Source organism: Candoia aspera, chromosome 15 (genome assembly GCF_035149785.1).
Source record: "Candoia aspera isolate rCanAsp1 chromosome 15, rCanAsp1.hap2, whole genome shotgun sequence".
NCBI lineage: Eukaryota > Metazoa > Chordata > Lepidosauria > Squamata > Boidae > Candoia > Candoia aspera.
In genome coordinates, this window is record NC_086167.1 from 9449828 (window position 1) to 9471844 (window position 22017).

At 44.3% G+C, this 22017-nt stretch overlaps 1 gene segment (V, D, J or C); it reads left to right on the forward strand.

Annotated features, from left to right (window-relative positions):
* LOC134505916 (Ig mu chain C region membrane-bound form-like) overlaps positions 1-22017 on the forward strand; it is a 35800-nt gene that overhangs the window by 289 nt on the left and 13494 nt on the right. Inside the window, 6 exon segments of the C gene segment in view lie at positions 6737-6755; positions 7183-7475; positions 14224-14242; positions 14670-14962; positions 21066-21084; positions 21512-21804. Of these exon segments, the coding sequence occupies positions 6737-6755; positions 7183-7475; positions 14224-14242; positions 14670-14962; positions 21066-21084; positions 21512-21804 (936 nt within the window).

Sequence of the window (22017 nt, forward strand, 5' to 3'; positions counted from 1 at the left end):
GTTGTTAATGCAGTCGTGAATCCCTGTCCTGCCGTCGGGCAGCAGGAAAGAGCCCCTCCTCCATGGCTCTCCTTCATTGGTCTTAGCTCGATCAATGACGTCTACTTCTGTCTCCTTTAGTTACGCTCCTGCATCCTCCCCATGCCTCCACCCCCTGAAATCAATCCCCACCCCCACTTGACCTCTTAGATTCTACTGTTAGCACATTAATAAAGATGGATGTATTTCATTTCTGCGGTGGTTCTCCCAAATTGATCAAGAATACAAAGCTATATAAACTTTCCTGTCTCAGAGGAAAAGCACTCTGTCCCCAAGATCCTATTTCACAGTTAACCAGTCGCAGTACCAGAAAAGTAAGGCTTGAGAATGTCAAATAGCGTCATCAGGTTCCGGATGCCTCTGTGGGTGTGGCAATAAGTTCATAGCATATTTATGAACTCACGCATCTAAATTCTTCTCAAGTTTGAAAGGGAAATGCCTTGTTCTCCAGTTGTAATGGTAGCAGATTTGGGGAAATATGGGACCACAGTGGCCGTTCCAATAATTCTAGCCATTGCTCCATCAGATAGAAAGGTAGGGTTGAATGAAAGGGGACATTTTGCTCTGACACTCAATCTCCGGTCATCACTAGATTCTAACATTCTGTTCTAATTGTGAAGTCCTGCAGTATCATCCGGTATCATTTCGCCCCTTGAAATCTATCCCCCTCCCTTTGTCTTTAAGCTTCTACAATGAGAAGATTCATAAAGATGGGTGTATTTCATTTCTGCTGTGGTTTTGACCAAATTACGTTGAGAATACACACAGAATTCTGCTCGATCAATGTAGGGGCCTCTGTCATTCAGCACCCTCTTTCTCAATGGCCCAGCAGGTCCAACGTAAGATACAAGCCTACGAGGCAACCTGAAGTACCAAAACCCATTTAGTTCTGGTTCCAGATTTTCCAGAAGATGCAGGTAAGAAGGTGTTCCTGGAGCTTCTTTGAGTGATCTCACACACTCTAAGCCTTGGTCCAGCTTCTAAATGGAATGCATTGCATTTCTCCTAAAGAAAGGGGGGGATAGGTAAAGGTAAAGGTTTCCCTTGACGTAAAGTCCAGTCGAGTCCGACTCTAGGGGGTGGTGCTCATCTCCATTTCTAAGCCTTGGAGCCAGCGTTGTCCATAGGACACTTCCGGGTCATGTGGCCAGCATGACGACAAAGAACGCCGTTACCTTCCCGCCGAAGCGGTACCTATTGATCTACTCACATTTGCACATGGTTTAATACCAGTGGGATACACCCTTCAACAATCTCAAGTAAGCTTTGCACCAAAAGAAATCCGGTTTGGATCATACTTTCTTTGAACTTCTACCTTCAGGTTGTGTCTCGTCTGCAACTCCTTAAGTCTGCCTTAATTTTTCCCTTCAAGCGTAACCTGATAAATTAGCTGACCACATCATTCAGACTTTCACCTGTGGTCCCACTCTTCTCTCTGTTGCTCATTACCTTTCCATTTGGACCACTACAGGCTTTTAAAACACATTCTGATAATCGGAATGGACTTATCTGGAAGGACTGACACCAGGCAACCAGTGTATGAGTTAAGGAACGATTGTCATTTTTTCCTTAGTCCTACATGTCAAGCAGAAAGAAGCAGCAAGTATGGTGTCTAGATCTCTGTTAATTGATTGATTACTGTGTTTGGTAGAGCTACCCAACTCCGGAAAGACTCTGGGTGGCTTACAATATGTCAAATACGTCTTTTCAAACCACACCCAAAACCTATAACCACCTGCACCAAACAGGAACCATAACATTCAACATGTATCCTAGATCGCTTCCTGAGACCTAGGCATTGCTGAGCAATCATGGAATGCTTTCTGGGGGGCGGGGGAGAAGACAATGAAGAAACAGATTCCAATAACACGTATATTATTCTGCTAATAATATGGTACTAATATGTACTAACACCAACAAGATCAGAATAGGCATCTGGGTTTTAGCCAGAGCTCAGGCTTCTTGGGATCACAAGGAGAACCTTCCATGTGAGAACATTGCCATGGCAGTGATGACATGGAGTAGAGGCCCGTCAAACTATTCCTCAGACCAGCACCAAGAACTGCCAAAGCACATCACCAATTCTGGAGATCAGTACTGATCAAAAAGCTAAACTCTCTCCGAGAAACATTAGCATGACGCAGCGGCCATTTATGGACACTCCAGCTAAGATTATGGATAATGAATCTCACGGGGTTGGGGCCACGTCCGGCTCTATCTCCATGGTGTTTGTTCCATCACCTTCATCCCCTTCTTAGCTTTGGGGATAATCACATGTAGCTCTTCCGTAAAAGATCCTAATGAACTTTACAGAAACCTATCTGACCTGGAACAGATGGACATCCATTCAAATCCAGTGGATCCATTATACTTGAGGCCTGTTGGTCATCTCCTCATAAGTCTATTGATACGAGTGCTACAATGTGTGGTGGGCTATGGAAGTCGCAGCTGAACAGAGCTCGTAGAACATGGAAATGAAGGGTGGACAAGGATCATGAACCAAATCCCATAAAAGCAAGGCCAACTGGTCTTCCTCCCATGAGTTCTAGGAACGGTGCCATTCATTGCTGGAAACACATACCTTGACGCCTATACATTACATGAAGTCGACTTATATCTTCTATAAACAGCCACTCAGTGCATTATTGAATTAATTAGCATTGACCCCTCTAAGGGTTAACCAGCAGGTAACTGGGGCAGTTCATATTCACACCCAGATAATGGCCTGGCACATTCGATTGGATTTTTAAGAAGCTATCTGAACAAGACAAAACACCACTGCCTAGAAAGGTCTGAGGAAGACTTCACTGAAGAAACAGATTCTACGTCTCTCAGACTGGATATGCCACTCTGTGGTTCTTCCACATGCATAGATCCAATTTCAGAAGGTTCATCCATGTTGCTTCCATTGATAAAGGCACCGTGTCCAGTTGAATACCTCAGGACCTGCACTGCTGGTGAACGGTGGTCATAAAAGCCAACAGGAACCAAGTACGTGCTCTATTTTCCCTCCCATAATGCTCCGTTGAACTATTGTCTACCAAATCTTCAGAATACCAATGATTGTTGTCCAGGTGCTCACTTGTTTCCCAGTTGAGGTCAGGATTTATGAGGTATTGACTCCAATAGGTTTCAATGACATCAATGTTCAAAGAAACAAAGGCAGGTTTTTGTATGGCTGTGTGTCACTGTGGTGGACCTTCGGAGGAGGAACGCATCTAACCGTCACAGGTAAGTCAATTAATTGAGCCCAAATCTTCCTTCCTACGTGTGATCTTTTCGCTTTTTCGTCATTTTGCCCTTCTTTTCCTACTCTGACTGCATGCCACTTGATTCTAGGGTTGCTTTTGATTAATCAACAATGATTTCTTCCAATCAGAATGAAATATTTAGCCTTGGTCAAAAGGGACTGATTCAAGTCCGTATTATCCGATCTTCCCTCTTCCCCGGATACACTGGGGAAACTTCAGGGTCAGGGTCAACGAGATCTTGAGAAATCTCATCTATGGCTACTTTTATTCTCGGACCTAATTTTCCTGGGCATTAAGGGCTGATGGAGAGGTTAATTTTCATTGTGTTCTCTTGGATGGAACTGAATGGGACTGTCAGACGAAAGAAAGCTTTGAGCTTGGCATTCCATGCTTAGATTTTCCAGGCAGAATTAAGTAAGCCAAGTATGATAGACCATCAATACGATGCATTGCTTGTGCAGTTCCTAATCCAAGGACTCCATCTTCTCAGGCTGTTGATAGATAATGCAGAGGAGGGTCCCAAGTATTGGGGACAATTTTGTGTAATCTTACATCCTCAAAATTACATAGAAGAGTTGCAGCGTCTGATAAGAATGCATCATTCGTTCCAAAGGCCACAATCAATCAAAGCAGGGAGGCAAATCTTTATTTCGTATCCTGATGGCTTCTTGGGTTTTTTAAAAATTATTTTTATTTAATTTATCCAAATTTACTATAGCCCCACAGCTCCAATGGACTCTGGGCAGGGATCTCCCTTTGATTGAGAAGGGATCCACCCCAGCATCTCCCACAGATTAGAACTTTGGGGTGGGTACCCACATTAGGCAGCCCCACCTTCCAGAAAGAAAATTGGATTCTCCCACCAAGTAATCTTGGGGAAATGTTCTAGCCTTATGTGTCAGCACCCTAGGATTGTGTGCATCAGAGGACTGGGTATGAAGGAGGAACCAGCTACAGATTCAGAGAGGACTATACCATTTGTCTATAATAACATCCACCACCTTCATAGCAAACCAGAATCCTTGTTTCCTCTCCCAGAAATGTAGGCATTGGGATGAGCCTTATACCAGACACCCCGTGACCCGTTGGGTCATCCCTTCAGGGATATTTCCTTACCGGATTCCTCATGCCTTCAACAGTGGCAGAGCTTCTAACGTCCTGCCTCCACTGGAAAAGATCTCAAAAATTCAGGGATTTATTCAGAGAAGTATCTGCTTTGAAAATAGCCCATGTCATCCATATTGAACGGTGTAGCACAGTCAAACATCAGGAGCTGTTTTAGGGTAATTTTTATTTTATGTCCTCAAATCTTTTATAAAATTTTCCCAATTTTAGTTCCATGGGAGTCACGGGCCCTGGATTTTCGATGCGTTCTCTAAGTTGGCCCATTTGAGGTTCCTGGCTTCAACAATTGTTGGCGTATGACACACCGTCTTGCCTGCTTAAAGGTTACAAACAGACAGGCACCAGCATTGTAGAAGTATATCGATTCAAAAGATTTAACAGAAATAAGTAATGTGAGACGCAACCAATGGGCTAGATCAGTTCGTGTTGTCCGTGTTCCAGACATTCAGAATGCTGCTATTTTTCTCCTGCATGTCTTAAACAAATGATACAAAATTTAAATCCAAAACATTTCTTTCAAAAATAACTTGATCCGGGGCCCTTAAGGAACGGATCAGCTGAGTGGGAAAAATGTCTCACCTCCTCAAAAGAGTAAGGTGCCTTTCAGAGAGAAACTGCAAGAGGGCTTTGGGTGGTGTGCATGGCATGCACATCCTTCCAATCCCTTGACATGGAATAAGGAGATCAGAATGAAATTCTGAACATTTCATCAAGACTGGGCTATGGGTACCAACACAGAATAAGATCCTAACTTGATTGCTACAGCTTAAGTAAAACTGAAAAGTTAGACTTCTCAATGCTGTACTAGTAATGGTTCAAGTTAATATCAGAAGGGCCAAAACGGGGTTTTGAGGCAGCTTTCCTCTCAAGCCTTCAGTATATTCCCAAACCAAACCATATTCATCACTGAAATGTGACTTTTAAAATGGCAGGGTTCATTAAATACAGGGAAAAAACTAAGTTAAACAAGTTAGTGTACATGTTTAACTGAGGGTTTTTTTTAAGTTTTAACTTTAAATTACATTAGAATTTTTTTATTCTTTTATTGTTGGTGTCTTAAAGTCAGTGTTGTCTCCTGGCAACTGCCTGGACAAGTTGCTGAAGTTTTCTTGGCAAGATTTGCAAAAGTGGTTTGCCTTTGCCTGCTTCTTCCTAGGGCTGAGAGAGAGGGACTGGCCCAAAATCAACCAGTTGGCTTCGTGCCTAAGGCAGGACTAGAACTCACAGTCTCCCGGTTTCTAGCCTGATGCCGTAACCATTACACCAAAAAATGGCGCCAAAAAACAATTCTAATGTTAGAGAGCCAAACTGGATCTCTAACATGAGAATTATTATTGGCTTTGTTTCACAAAACCTCTTCGTTCTGGGCCCAGCTATTTTGGGGAGGTCAATTTCTCCTGGCCTGGTAGATACAAGATTAATTCAACATTGCTAATAAATAGTTCGGGTAGTGGTTAAGGCACCAGGTTAGAAACTGGGAGACGGTGAGTTCTAGTCCCACTGTGGGCACAAAGACAGCTGGGTGACCTTGGCCAGTCGCTCTCTCTCAGCCCTGGGAAGGAGAAAATGGCAAACCACTTCTCCAACCAACACAGAATAAGTTTTTAGTCCTGTCTCATCCAGTTGGAATCCAACACCAACTGGAGATCTGTAAGGCCTTTTCCACAAAATGTCAAAAGAAAGCAGGGTTAGGAGGGTCGACCGCACTTCCTTTTGCACCGAGGTTAAAGACTCTTCGAAAGCTGGGTTGAAGTCAAAGAGAAGGATACATTCCTTGAAACTCAACTCTGTTTCTGCCCTATAATTCTTTTGTGCATAAAGATATTTTTTCCCAGGAAAACGATACAGGATTCTGGATAGGAGCTCACGTCGTAGACTGTCCCATCACTGACAACGAACATCCTTAGGCTCAGGGACTCAAAATGATTTATTTCTCTCATTCTCTCTCTCTCTGAAACTCACACACAAAGGGAGAGAAACCGGCTGTGGGGGCAGGCAGGGGGTTGGATCTGAGTATAGAATAGGCAGTGAGTTTCCCATTTTTCCTGGCCTGGTAGATACAAGATGAGTGAAGCATTACTAATTCATAATTGAGGTAGTGGTTAAGGCGCCAGGCTAGAAACTGGGAGACGGTGAGTTCTAGTCCCCCTGTGGGCACAAAGCCAGCTGGGCGACCTTGGCCAGTCGCTCTCTCTCAGCCCTGGGAAGGAGGCAATGGCAAACCACTTCTCCAATCTTGCCCAGAAAGCTGCAGGGACGTTTCCTAATGGCTCACTCTTGCCCAGATGTTCTGTTGAGACATTCTTCTTTGTCTGCTACAGAAACGCATAGAAAAATACGGTAAGTGCTGCGTAAACAATGTTCAACTAATCAGAAAAATATTGCTCTTCCAAACGTTCTTCTTAGAGAATTGGAAGTGGGAAGTAAAATCGGAATTGTGTTTATGCTCCAGGACCAAACACTTCATGGGAATCCATTTGTGGTATCAGAATTACCTTCGGAATACAACCGAAGTGGCCCCAACCTCCCCTCTAGCTCTCCAACCGCCTTTTTCTCCCCCTGAAGAGCACCTCTTATGAACCGGACTGTCTTGCCAATCTAGTCTTCTGAGAAATTCTGCCTTGAGGTATCTGCTTCCCCACTCCCTCCCCCGGAGTCCGGAGGAGGCAGACTAGGTGTCCATGTTACCAGTCCTCTTCTTCTACCAGTGCTCTGTTAAAGTTTGAGGGTTCCGTGTGAGACTTCATGAGATCTTCCTCTCTTCCAGGTCAGCCCACAGTGCCTCCTCAAGTGCGACTCTTTGGTCCTTCCCAGGAGGAGGTGGAAAGCCAGCAGGCCACCTTGTCGTGTCTCGTAAGCGGCTTCTACCCGTCTGTTATCACCGTAGGATGGAAGGCTGATGATAAGCCGATCACAGCTGGAGTGGAGACAACCAAAGCCACCAAACAGGGCAGCAGCTATGTTGCCAGCAGCTACCTGAACATGCCCGCAGCTGACTATGGAAAGCATGCAACTTACACCTGTGAAGTGACACACGAAGGAAAGACCTTCAGCAAGTCGGTGTCACCATCGGGAAGTTGTTAATGCAGTCGTGAATCCCTGTCCTGCCGTCGGGCAGCAGGAAAGAGCCCCTCCTCCATGGCTCTCCTTCATTGGTCTTAGCTCGATCAATGACGTCTACTTCTGTCTCCTTTAGTTACGCTCCTGCATCCTCCCCATGCCTCCACCCCCTGAAATCGATCCCCACCCCCACTTGACCTCTTAGAATCTACTGTTAGCACATTAATAAAGATGGATGTATTTCATTTCTGCGGTGGTTCTCCCAAATCGATCAAGAATACAAAGCTATATAAACTTTCCTGTCTCAGAGGAAAAGCGCTCTGTCACCAAGATCCTATTTCACAGTTAACCAGTCGCAGTACCAGAAAAGTAAGGCTTGAGAATGTCAAATAGCGTCATCAGGTTCCGGATGCCTCTGTGGGTGTGGCAATAAATTCATAGCATATTTATGAACTCACGCATCTAAATTCTTCTCAAGTTTGAAAGGGAAATGCCTTGTTCTCCAGTCATAATGGTAGCAGATTTGGGGAAATATGGGACCACAGTGGCCGTTCCAATCATTCTAGCCAGTGCTCCATCAGATAGAAAGGTAGGGTTGAATGAAAGGGGACATTTTGCTCTGACACTCAATCTCCGGTCATCACTAGATTCTAACATTCTGTTCTAATTGTGAAGTCCTGCAGTATCATCCAGTATCATTTCCCCCATTGAAATCTATCCCTCTCCCTTTGTCTTTAAGCTTCTACAATGAGAAGATTCATAAAGATGGGTGTATTTCATTTCTGCTGTGGTTTTGACCAAATTATGTTGAGAATACACACAGAATTCTGCTCGATCAATGTAGGGGCCTCTGTCATTCAGCACCCTCTTTCTCAATGGCCCACCAGATCCAACGTAAGATACAAGCCTACGAGGCAACCTGAAGTACCAAAGCCCATTTAGTTCTGGTTCCAGATTTTCCAGAAGATGCAGGTAAGAAGGTGTTCCTGGAGCTTCTTTGAGTGATCTCACACACTCTAAGCCTTGGTCCAGCTTCTAAATGGAATGCATTGCATTTCTCCTAAACAAAGGGGGGGATAGGTAAAGGTAAAGGTTTCCCTTGACGTAAAGTCCAGTCGAGTCCGACTATAGGGGGTGGTGCTCATCTCCGTTTCTAAGCCTTGGAGCCGGCGTTGTCCATAGGACACTTCCGGGTCATGCGGCCAGCATGACGACACAGAACGCCGTTACCTTCCCGCCGAAGCGGTACCTATTGATCTACTCACATTTGCACATGGTTTAATACCAGTGGGATACACCCTTCAACAATCTCAAGTAAGCTTTGCACCAAAAGAAATCCGGTTTGGATCATACTTTCTTTGAACTTCTACCTTCAGGTTGTGTCTCGTCTGCAACTCCTTAAGTCTGCCTTAATTTTTCCCTTCAAGCGTAACCTGATAAATTAGCTGACCACATCATTCAGACTTTCACCTGTGGTCCCACTCTTCTCTCTGTTGCTCATTACCTTGCCATTTGGACCACTACAGGCTTTTAAAACACATTCCGATAATCGGAATGGACTTATCTGGAAGGACTGACACCAGGCACTCAGTGTATGAGTTAAGGAACGATTGTCATTCTTTCCTTAGTCCTACATGTCAAGCAGAAAGAAGCAGCAAGTATGGTGTCTAGATCTCTGTTAATTGATTGATTACTGTGTTTGGTAGAGCTACCCAACTCCGGAAAGACTCTGGGTGGCTTACAATATGTCAAATACGTCTTTTCAAACCACACCCAAAACCTATAACCACCTACACCTAACAGCAACTATAACATTCAACATGTATCCTAGATCGCTTCCTGAGACCTAGGCATTGCGGAGCAATCATGGAATGCTTTCTGGGGGGGGAGAAGACAATGAAGAAACAGATTCCAATAACACGTATATTATTGTGCTAATAATATGGTACTAATATGTACTAACACAAACAAGATCAGAATAGGCATCTGGGTTTTAGCCAGAGCTCAGGCTTCTTGGGATCACAAGGAGAATCTTCCATGTGAGAACATTGCCACGGCAGTGATGACATGGAGTAGAGGCCCGTCAAACTATTCCTCAGACCAGCACCAAGAACTGCCAAAACACATCACCAATTCTGGAGATCAGTACTGATCAAAAAGCTAAACTCTCTCCGAGAAACATTAGCATGACGCAGCGGCCATTTATGGACACTCCAGCTAAGATTATGGATAATGAATCTCACGGAGTTTGGGCCACGTCCGGCTCTATCTCCATGGTGTTTGTTCCATCACCTTCATCCCCTTCTTAGCTTTGGGGATAATCACATGTAGCTCTTCCGTAAAAGATCCTAATGAACTTTACAGAAACCTATCTGACCTGGAACAGATGGACATCCATTCAAATCCAGTGGATCCATTATACTTGAGGCCTGTTGGTCATCTCCTCATAAGTCTATTGATACGAGTGCTACAATGTGTGGTGGGCTATGGAAGTCGCAGCTGAACAGAGCTCGTAGAACATGGAAATGAAGGGTGGACAAGGATCATGAACCAAATCCCATAAAAGCAAGGCCAACTGGTCTTCCTCCCATGAGTTCTAGGAACGGTGCCATTCATTGCTGGAAACACATACCTTGACGCCTATACATTACATGAAGTCGACTTATATCTTCTATAAACAGCCACTCAGTGCATTATTGAATTAATTAGCATTGACCCCTCTAAGGGTTAACCAGCAGGTAACTGGGGCAGTTCATATTCACACCCAGATAATGGCCTGGCACATTCAATTGGATTTTTAAGAAGCTATCTGAACAAGACAAAACACCACTGCCTAGAAAGGTCTGAGGAAGACTTCACTGAAGAAACAGATTCTACGTCTCTCAGACTGGATATGCCACTCTGTGGTTCTTCCACATGCATAGATCCAATTTCAGAAGGTTCATCCATGTTGCTTCCATTGATAAAGGCACCGTGTCCAGTTGAATACCTCAGGACCTGCACTGCTGGTGAACGGTGGTCATAAAAGCCAACAGGAACCAAGTACGTGCTCTATTTTCCCTCCCATAATGCTCCGTTGAACTATTGTCTACCAAATCTTCAGAATACCAATGATTGTTGTCCAGGTGCTCACTTGTTTCCCAGTTGAGGTCAGGATTTATGAGGTATTGACTCCAATAGGTTTCAATGACATCAATGTTCAAAGAAACAAAGGCAGGTTTTTGTATGGCTGTGTGTCACTGTGGTGGACCTTCGGAGGAGGAACGCATCTAACCGTCACAGGTAAGTCAATTAATTGAGCCCAAATCTTCCTTCCTACGTGTGATCTTTTCGCTTTTTCGTCATTTTGCCCTTCTTTTCCTACTCTGACTGCATGCCACTTGATTCTAGGGTTGCTTTTGATTAATCAACAATGATTTCTTCCAATCAGAATGAAATATTTAGCCTTGGTCAAAAGGGACTGATTCAAGTCCGTATTATCCGATCTTCCCTCTTCCCCGGATACACTGGGGAAACTTCAGGGTCAGGGTCAACGAGATCTTGAGAAATCTCATCTATGGCTACTTTTATTCTCGGACCTAATTTTCCTGGGCATTAAGGGCTGATGGAGAGGTTAATTTTCATTGTGTTCTCTTGGATGGAACTGAATGGGACTGTCAGACGAAAGAAAGCTTTGAGCTTGGCATTCCATGCTTAGATTTTCCAGGCAGAATTAAGTAAGCCAAGTATGATAGACCATCAATACGATGCATTGCTTGTGCAGTTCCTAATCCAAGGACTCCATCTTCTCAGGCTGTTGATAGATAATGCAGAGGAGGGTCCCAAGTATTGGGGACAATTTTGTGTAATCTTACATCCTCAAAATTACATAGAAGAGTTGCAGCGTCTGATAAGAATGCATCATTCGTTCCAAAGGCCACAATCAATCAAAGCAGGGAGGCAAATCTTTATTTCGTATCCTGATGGCTTCTTGGGTTTTTTAAAAATTATTTTTATTTAATTTATCCAAATTTACTATAGCCCCACAGCTCCAATGGACTCTGGGCAGGGATCTCCCTTTGATTGAGAAGGGATCCACCCCAGCATCTCCCACAGATTAGAACTTTGGGGTGGGTACCCACATTAGGCAGCCCCACCTTCCAGAAAGAAAATTGGATTCTCCCACCAAGTAATCTTGGGGAAATGTTCTAGCCTTATGTGTCAGCACCCTAGGATTGTGTGCATCAGAGGACTGGGTATGAAGGAGGAACCAGCTACAGATTCAGAGAGGACTATACCATTTGTCTATAATAACATCCACCACCTTCATAGCAAACCAGAATCCTTGTTTCCTCTCCCAGAAATGTAGGCATTGGGATGAGCCTTATACCAGACACCCCGTGACCCGTTGGGTCATCCCTTCAGGGATATTTCCTTACCGGATTCCTCATGCCTTCAACAGTGGCAGAGCTTCTAACGTCCTGCCTCCACTGGAAAAGATCTCAAAAATTCAGGGATTTATTCAGAGAAGTATCTGCTTTGAAAATAGCCCATGTCATCCATATTGAACGGTGTAGCACAGTCAAACATCAGGAGCTGTTTTAGGGTAATTTTTATTTTATGTCCTCAAATCTTTTATAACATTTTCCCAATTTTAGTTCCATGGGAGTCACGGGCCCTGGATTTTCGATGCGTTCTCTAAGTTGGCCCATTTGAGGTTCCTGGCTTCAACAATTGTTGGCGTATGACACACCGTCTTGCCTGCTTAAAGGTTACAAACAGACAGGCACCAGCATTGTAGAAGTATATCGATTCAAAAGATTTAACAGAAATAAGTAATGTGAGACGCAACCAATGGGCTAGATCAGTTCGTGTTGTCCGTGTTCCAGACATTCAGAATGCTGCTATTTTTCTCCTGCATGTCTTAAACAAATGATACAAAATTTAAATCCAAAACATTTCTTTCAAAAATAACTTGATCCGGGGCCCTTAAGGAACGGATCAGCTGAGTGGGAAAAATGTCTCACCTCCTCAAAAGAGTAAGGTGCCTTTCAGAGAGAAACTGCAAGAGGGCTTTGGGTGGTGTGCATGGCATGCACATCCTTCCAATCCCTTGACATGGAATAAGGAGATCAGAATGAAATTCTGAACATTTCATCAAGACTGGGCTATGGGTACCAACACAGAATAAGATCCTAACTTGATTGCTACAGCTTAAGTAAAACTGAAAAGTTAGACTTCTCAATGCTGTACTAGTAATGGTTCAAGTTAATATCAGAAGGGCCAAAACGGGGTTTTGAGGCAGCTTTCCTCTCAAGCCTTCAGTATATTCCCAAACCAAACCATATTCATCACTGAAATGTGACTTTTAAAATGGCAGGGTTCATTAAATACAGGGAAAAAACTAAGTTAAACAAGTTAGTGTACATGTTTAACTGAGGGTTTTTTTTAAGTTTTAACTTTAAATTACATTAGAATTTTTTTATTCTTTTATTGTTGGTGTCTTAAAGTCAGTGTTGTCTCCTGGCAACTGCCTGGACAAGTTGCTGAAGTTTTCTTGGCAAGATTTGCAAAAGTGGTTTGCCTTTGCCTGCTTCTTCCTAGGGCTGAGAGAGAGGGACTGGCCCAAAATCAACCAGTTGGCTTCGTGCCTAAGGCAGGACTAGAACTCACAGTCTCCCGGTTTCTAGCCTGATGCCGTAACCATTACACCAAAAAATGGCGCCAAAAAACAATTCTAATGTTAGAGAGCCAAACTGGATCTCTAACATGAGAATTATTATTGGCTTTGTTTCACAAAACCTCTTCGTTCTGGGCCCAGCTATTTTGGGGAGGTCAATTTCTCCTGGCCTGGTAGATACAAGATTAATTCAACATTGCTAATAAATAGTTCGGGTAGTGGTTAAGGCACCAGGTTAGAAACTGGGAGACGGTGAGTTCTAGTCCCACTGTGGGCACAAAGACAGCTGGGTGACCTTGGCCAGTCGCTCTCTCTCAGCCCTGGGAAGGAGAAAATGGCAAACCACTTCTCCAACCAACACAGAATAAGTTTTTAGTCCTGTCTCATCCAGTTGGAATCCAACACCAACTGGAGATCTGTAAGGCCTTTTCCACAAAATGTCAAAAGAAAGCAGGGTTAGGAGGGTCGACCGCACTTCCTTTTGCACCGAGGTTAAAGACTCTTCGAAAGCTGGGTTGAAGTCAAAGAGAAGGATACATTCCTTGAAACTCAACTCTGTTTCTGCCCTATAATTCTTTTGTGCATAAAGATATTTTTTCCCAGGAAAACGATACAGGATTCTGGATAGGAGCTCACGTCGTAGACTGTCCCATCACTGACAACGAACATCCTTAGGCTCAGGGACTCAAAATGATTTATTTCTCTCATTCTCTCTCTCTCTGAAACTCACACACAAAGGGAGAGAAACCGGCTGTGGGGGCAGGCAGGGGGTTGGATCTGAGTATAGAATAGGCAGTGAGTTTCCCATTTTTCCTGGCCTGGTAGATACAAGATGAGTGAAGCATTACTAATTCATAATTGAGGTAGTGGTTAAGGCGCCAGGCTAGAAACTGGGAGACGGTGAGTTCTAGTCCCCCTGTGGGCACAAAGCCAGCTGGGCGACCTTGGCCAGTCGCTCTCTCTCAGCCCTGGGAAGGAGGCAATGGCAAACCACTTCTCCAATCTTGCCCAGAAAGCTGCAGGGACGTTTCCTAATGGCTCACTCTTGCCCAGATGTTCTGTTGAGACATTCTTCTTTGTCTGCTACAGAAACGCATAGAAAAATACGGTAAGTGCTGCGTAAACAATGTTCAACTAATCAGAAAAATATTGCTCTTCCAAACGTTCTTCTTAGAGAATTGGAAGTGGGAAGTAAAATCGGAATTGTGTTTATGCTCCAGGACCAAACACTTCATGGGAATCCATTTGTGGTATCAGAATTACCTTCGGAATACAACCGAAGTGGCCCCAACCTCCCCTCTAGCTCTCCAACCGCCTTTTTCTCCCCCTGAAGAGCACCTCTTATGAACCGGACTGTCTTGCCAATCTAGTCTTCTGAGAAATTCTGCCTTGAGGTATCTGCTTCCCCACTCCCTCCCCCGGAGTCCGGAGGAGGCAGACTAGGTGTCCATGTTACCAGTCCTCTTCTTCTACCAGTGCTCTGTTAAAGTTTGAGGGTTCCGTGTGAGACTTCATGAGATCTTCCTCTCTTCCAGGTCAGCCCACAGTGCCTCCTCAAGTGCGACTCTTTGGTCCTTCCCAGGAGGAGGTGGAAAGCCAGCAGGCCACCTTGTCGTGTCTCGTAAGCGGCTTCTACCCGTCTGTTATCACCGTAGGATGGAAGGCTGATGATAAGCCGATCACAGCTGGAGTGGAGACAACCAAAGCCACCAAACAGGGCAGCAGCTATGTTGCCAGCAGCTACCTGAACATGCCCGCAGCTGACTATGGAAAGCATGCAACTTACACCTGTGAAGTGACACACGAAGGAAAGACCTTCAGCAAGTCGGTGTCACCATCGGGAAGTTGTTAATGCAGTCGTGAATCCCTGTCCTGCCGTCGGGCAGCAGGAAAGAGCCCCTCCTCCATGGCTCTCCTTCATTGGTCTTAGCTCGATCAATGACGTCTACTTCTGTCTCCTTTAGTTACGCTCCTGCATCCTCCCCATGCCTCCACCCCCTGAAATCGATCCCCACCCCCACTTGACCTCTTAGAATCTACTGTTAGCACATTAATAAAGATGGATGTATTTCATTTCTGCGGTGGTTCTCCCAAATCGATCAAGAATACAAAGCTATATAAACTTTCCTGTCTCAGAGGAAAAGCGCTCTGTCACCAAGATCCTATTTCACAGTTAACCAGTCGCAGTACCAGAAAAGTAAGGCTTGAGAATGTCAAATAGCGTCATCAGGTTCCGGATGCCTCTGTGGGTGTGGCAATAAATTCATAGCATATTTATGAACTCACGCATCTAAATTCTTCTCAAGTTTGAAAGGGAAATGCCTTGTTCTCCAGTCATAATGGTAGCAGATTTGGGGAAATATGGGACCACAGTGGCCGTTCCAATCATTCTAGCCAGTGCTCCATCAGATAGAAAGGTAGGGTTGAATGAAAGGGGACATTTTGCTCTGACACTCAATCTCCGGTCATCACTAGATTCTAACATTCTGTTCTAATTGTGAAGTCCTGCAGTATCATCCAGTATCATTTCCCCCATTGAAATCTATCCCTCTCCCTTTGTCTTTAAGCTTCTACAATGAGAAGATTCATAAAGATGGGTGTATTTCATTTCTGCTGTGGTTTTGACCAAATTATGTTGAGAATACACACAGAATTCTGCTCGATCAATGTAGGGGCCTCTGTCATTCAGCACCCTCTTTCTCAATGGCCCACCAGATCCAACGTAAGATACAAGCCTACGAGGCAACCTGAAGTACCAAAGCCCATTTAGTTCTGGTTCCAGATTTTCCAGAAGATGCAGGTAAGAAGGTGTTCCTGGAGCTTCTTTGAGTGATCTCACACACTCTAAGCCTTGGTCCAGCTTCTAAATGGAATGCATTGCATTTCTCCTAAACAAAGGGGGGGATAGGTAAAGGTAAAGGTTTCCCTTGACGTAAAGTCCAGTCGAGTCCGACTATAGGGGGTGGTGCTCATCTCCGTTTCTAAGCCTTGGAGCCGGCGTTGTCCATAGGACACTTCCGGGTCATGCGGCCAGCATGACGACACAGAACGCCGTTACCTTCCCGCCGAAGCGGTACCTATTGATCTACTCACATTTGCACATGGTTTAATACCAGTGGGATACACCCTTCAACAATCTCAAGTAAGCTTTGCACCAAAAGAAATCCGGTTTGGATCATACTTTCTTTGAACTTCTACCTTCAGGTTGTGTCTCGTCTGCAACTCCTTAAGTCTGCCTTAATTTTTCCCTTCAAGCGTAACCTGATAAATTAGCTGACCACATCATTCAGACTTTCACCTGTGGTCCCACTCTTCTCTCTGTTGCTCATTACCTTGCCATTTGGACCACTACAGGCTTTTAAAACACATTCCGATAATCGGAATGGACTTATCTGGAAGGACTGACACCAGGCACTCAGTGTATGAGTTAAGGAACGATTGTCATTCTTTCCTTAGTCCTACATGTCAAGCAGAAAGAAGCAGCAAGTATGGTGTCTAGATCTCTGTTAATTGATTGATTACTGTGTTTGGTAGAGCTACCCAACTCCGGAAAGACTCTGGGTGGCTTACAATATGTCAAATACGTCTTTTCAAACCACACCCAAAACCTATAACCACCTACACCTAACAGCAACTATAACATTCAACATGTATCCTAGATCGCTTCCTGAGACCTAGGCATTGCGGAGCAATCATGGAATGCTTTCTGGGGGGGGAGAAGACAATGAAGAAACAGATTCCAATAACACGTATATTATTGTGCTAATAATATGGTACTAATATGTACTAACACAAACAAGATCAGAATAGGCATCTGGGTTTTAGCCAGAGCTCAGGCTTCTTGGGATCACAAGGAGAATCTTCCATGTGAGAACATTGCCATGGCAGTGATGACATGGAGTAGAGGCCCGTCAAACTATTCCTCAGACCAGCACCAAGAACTGCCAAAACACATCACCAATTCTGGAGATCAGTACTGATCAAAAAGCTAAACTCTCTCCGAGAAACATTAGCATGACGCAGCGGCCATTTATGGACACTCCAGCTAAGATTATGGATAATGAATCTCACGGAGTTTGGGCCACGTCCGGCTCTATCTCCATGGTGTTTGTTCCATCACCTTCATCCCCTTCTTAGCTTTGGGGATAATCACATGTAGCTCTTCCGTAAAAGATCCTAATGAACTTTACAGAAACCTATCTGACCTGGAACAGATGGACATCCATTCAAATCCAGTGGATCCATTATACTTGAGGCCTGTTGGTCATCTCCTCATAAGTCTATTGATACGAGTGCTACAATGTGTGGTGGGCTATGGAAGTCGCAGCTGAACAGAGCTCGTAGAACATGGAAATGAAGGGTGGACAAGGATCATGAACCAAATCCCATAAAAGCAAGGCCAACTGGTCTTCCTCCCATGAGTTCTAGGAACGGTGCCATTCATTGCTGGAAACACATACCTTGACGCCTATACATTACATGAAGTCGACTTATATCTTCTATAAACAGCCACTCAGTGCATTATTGAATTAATTAGCATTGACCCCTCTAAGGGTTAACCAGCAGGTAACTGGGGCAGTTCATATTCACACCCAGATAATGGCCTGGCACATTCGATTGGATTTTTAAGAAGCTATCTGAACAAGACAAAACACCACTGCCTAGAAAGGTCTGAGGAAGACTTCACTGAAGAAACAGATTCTACGTCTCTCAGACTGGATATGCCACTCTGTGGTTCTTCCACATGCATAGATCCAATTTCAGAAGGTTCATCCATGTTGCTTCCATTGATAAAGGCACCGTGTCCAGTTGAATACCTCAGGACCTGCACTGCTGGTGAACGGTGGTCATAAAAGCCAACAGGAACCAAGTACGTGCTCTATTTTCCCTCCCATAATGCTCCGTTGAACTATTGTCTACCAAATCTTCAGAATACCAACGATTGTTGTCCAGGTGTTCATTTGTTTCCCAGTTGAGGTCAGGATTTATGAGGTATTGACTCCAATAGGTTTCAATGACATCAACGTTCAAAGAAACAAAGGCAGGTTTTTGTATGGCTGTGTGTCACTGTGGTTTGTGTTCGGAGGAGGAATCCGTCTAACCGTCATAGGTAAGTCAATTAATTGATCCCAAATCTTTCTTTCTACGTGTGATCTTTTCGCTTTTTTGTTGTTTTGCCCTTCTTTTCCTACTCTGACTGCATGCCACTTGATTCTAGGGTTGCTTTTGATTAATCAACAATGATTTCTTCCAATCAGAATGAAATATTTAGCCTTGGTCAAAAGGGGCTGATTCAAGTCCGTATTATCCGATCTTCCCTCTTCCCCGGATACACTGGGGAAACTTCAGGGTCAGGGTCAACGAGATCTTGAGAAATCTCATCTATGGCTACTTTTATTCTCGGACCTAATTTTCCTGTGCATTAAGGGCTGATGGAGAGGCTAATTTTCATTGTGTTCTCTTGGATGGAACTCAATGGGACTGTCAGATGAAAGAAAGGTTTGAGCTTGGCATTCCATGCTTAGATTTTCCAGGCAGAATTAAGCAAGCCAAGTATGATAGACCATCAATACGATGCATTGCTTGTGCAGTTCCTAACCCAAAGACTCCATCTTCTCAGAGCTGTTGATAGATAATGCAGAGGAGGGTCCCAAGTATTGGGGACAATTTTGTGTAATCTTACATCCTCAAAATTACATAGAAGAGTTGCAGCGTCTGATAACAATGCATCATTCGTTCCAAAGGCCACAATCAATCAAAGCAGGGAGGCAAATCTTTATTTCGTATCCTGATGGCTTCTTGGGTTTTTTAAAAATTATTTTTATTTAATTTATCCAAATTTACTATAGCCCCACAGCTCCAATGGACTCTGGGCAGTCATCTCCCTTTGATTGAGAAGGGATCCACCCCAGCATCTCCCACAGATTAGAGCTGTGGAGGTGGGTACCCACATTAGGCAGCCCCACCTTCCAGAAAGAAAATTCGATTCTCCCACCAAAGTAATCTTGGGGAAATGTTCTAGCCTTAGGTGTCAGCACCCTAGGATTGTGTGCATCAGAGGACTGGGTATGAAGGAGGAACCAGCTACAGATTCAGAGAGGACTATACCATTTGTCTATAATAACATCCACCACCTTCATAGCAAACCAGAATCCTTGTTTCCTCTCCCAGAAATGTAGGCATTGGGATGAGCCTTATACCAGACACCCCGTGACCCGTTGGGTCATCCCTTCAGGGATATTTCCTTACCGGATTCCTCATGCCTTCAACAGTGGCAGAGCTTCTAACGTCCTGCCTCCACTGGAAAAGATCTCAAAAATTCAGGGATTTATTCAGAGAAGTATCTGCTTTGAAAATAGCCCATGTCATCTATATTGAACGGTGTAGCACAGTCAAACATCAGGAGCTGTTTTAGGGTAATTTTTATTTTATGTCCTCAAATCTTTTATAAAATTTTCCCAATTTTAGTTCCATGGGAGTCACGGGCCCTGGATTTTCGATGCGTTCTCTAAGTTGGCCCATTTGAGGTTCCTGGCTTCAACAATTGTTGGCGTATGACACACCGTCTTGCCTGCTTAAAGGTTACAAACAGACAGGCACCAGCATTGTAGAAGTATATCGATTCAAAAGATTTAACAGAAATAAGTAATGTGAGACGCAACTAATGGGCTAGATCAGTTCGTGTTGTCCGTGTTCCAGACATTCAGAATGCTGCTATTTTTCTCCTGCATGTCTTAAACAAATGATACGAAATTTAAATCCAAAACATTTCTTTCAAAAATAACTTGATCCGGGGCCCTTAAGGAACGGATCAGCTGAGTGGGAAAAATGTCTCACCTCCTCAAAAGAGTAAGGTGCCTTTCAGAGAGAAACTGCAAGAGGGCTTTGGGTGGTGTGCATGGCATGCACATCCTTCCAATCCCTTGACATGGAATAAGGAGATCAGAATGAAATTCTGAACATTTCATCAAGACTGGGCTATGGGTACCAACACAGAATAAGATCCTAACTTGATTGCTACAGCTTAAGTAAAACTGAAAAGTTAGACTTCTCAATGCTGTACTAGTAATGGTTCAAGTTAATATCAGAAGGGCCAAAACGGCATTTTGAGGCAGCTTTCCTCTCAAGTCTTCAGTATATTCCCAAACCAAACCATATTCATCACTGAAATGTGACTTTTAAAATGGCAGGGTTCATTAAATACAGGGAAAAAACTAAGTTAAACAAGTTAGTGTACATGTTTAACTGAGGGTTTTTTTTAAGTTTTAACTTTAAATTACATTAGAATTTTTTTATTATTTTATTGTTGGTGTCTTAAAGTCAGTGTCGTCTCCAGGCAACTGCCTGGACAAGTTGCTGAAGTTTTCTTGGCAAGATTTGCAAAAGTGGTTTGCCTTTCCCTGCTTCTTCCTAGGGCTGAGAGAGAGGGACTGGCCCAAAATCAACCAGTTGGCTTCGTGCCTAAGGCAGGACTAGAACTCACAGTCTCCCGGTTTCTAGCCTGATGCCGTAACCACCACACCAAAAAATGGCGCCAAAAAACAATTCTAATGTTAGAGAGCCAAACTGGATCTCTAACATGAGAATTATTATTGGCTTTGTTTCACAAAACCTCTTCGTTCTGGGCCCAGCTATTTTGGGGAGGTCAATTTCTCCTGGCCTGGTAGATACAAGATTAATTCAACATTGCTAATAAATAGTTCGGGTAGTGGTTAAGGCACCAGGTTAGAAACTGGGAGACGGTGAGTTCTAGTCCCCCTGTGGGCACAAAGCCAGCTGGGCGACCTTGGCCAGTCGCTCTCTCTCAGCCCTGGGAAGGAGGCAATGGCAAACCACTTCTCCAATCTTGCCCAGAAAGCTGCAGGGACGTTTCCTAATGGCTCACTCTTGCCCAGATGTTCTGTTGAGACATTCTTCTTTGTCTGCTACAGAAACGCATAGAAAAATACGGTAAGTGCTGCGTAAACAGTGTTGAAATAATCAGAAAAATATTGCTCTTCCAAACATTCTTCTTAGAGAATTGGAAGAGAAAAGTAAAATCGGAATTGTGTTTATGCTCCAGGACCAAACACTTCATGGGAATCCATTTGTGGTATCAGAATTACCTTCGGAATACAACCGAAGTGGTCCCAGCCTCCCCTCTAGCTCTCCAACCGTCTTTTTCTCCCCCTGAAGAGCACCTCTTATGAACCGGACTGTCTTGCCAATCTAGTCTTCTGAGAAATTCTGCCTTGAGGTATCTGCTTCCCCACTCCCTCCCCCGGAGTCCGGAGGAGGCAGACTAGGTGTCCATGTTACCAGTCCTCTTCTTCTACCAGTGCTCTGTTAAAGTTTGAGGGTTCCGTGTGAGACTTCATGAGATCTTCCTCTCTTCCAGGTCAGCCCACAGTGCCTCCTCAAGTGCGACTCTTTGGTCCTTCCCAGGAGGAGGTGGAAAGCCAGCAGGCCACCTTGTCGTGTCTCGTAAGCGGCTTCTACCCGTCTGTTATCACCGTAGGATGGAAGGCTGATGATAAGCCGATCACAGCTGGAGTGGAGACAACCAAAGCCACCAAACAGGGCAGCAGCTATGTTGCCAGCAGCTACCTGAACATGCCCGCAGCTGACTATGGAAAGCATGCAACTTACACCTGTGAAGTGACACACGAAGGAAAGACCTTCAGCAAGTCGGTGTCACCATCGGGAAGTTGTTAATGCAGTCGTGAATCCCTGTCCTGCCGTCGGGCAGCAGGAAAGAGCCCCTCCTCCATGGCTCTCCTTCATTGGTCTTAGCTCGATCAATGACGTCTACTTCTGTCTCCTTTAGTTACGCTCCTGCATCCTCCCCATGCCTCCACCCCCTGAAATCGATCCCCACCCCCACTTGACCTCTTAGAATCTACT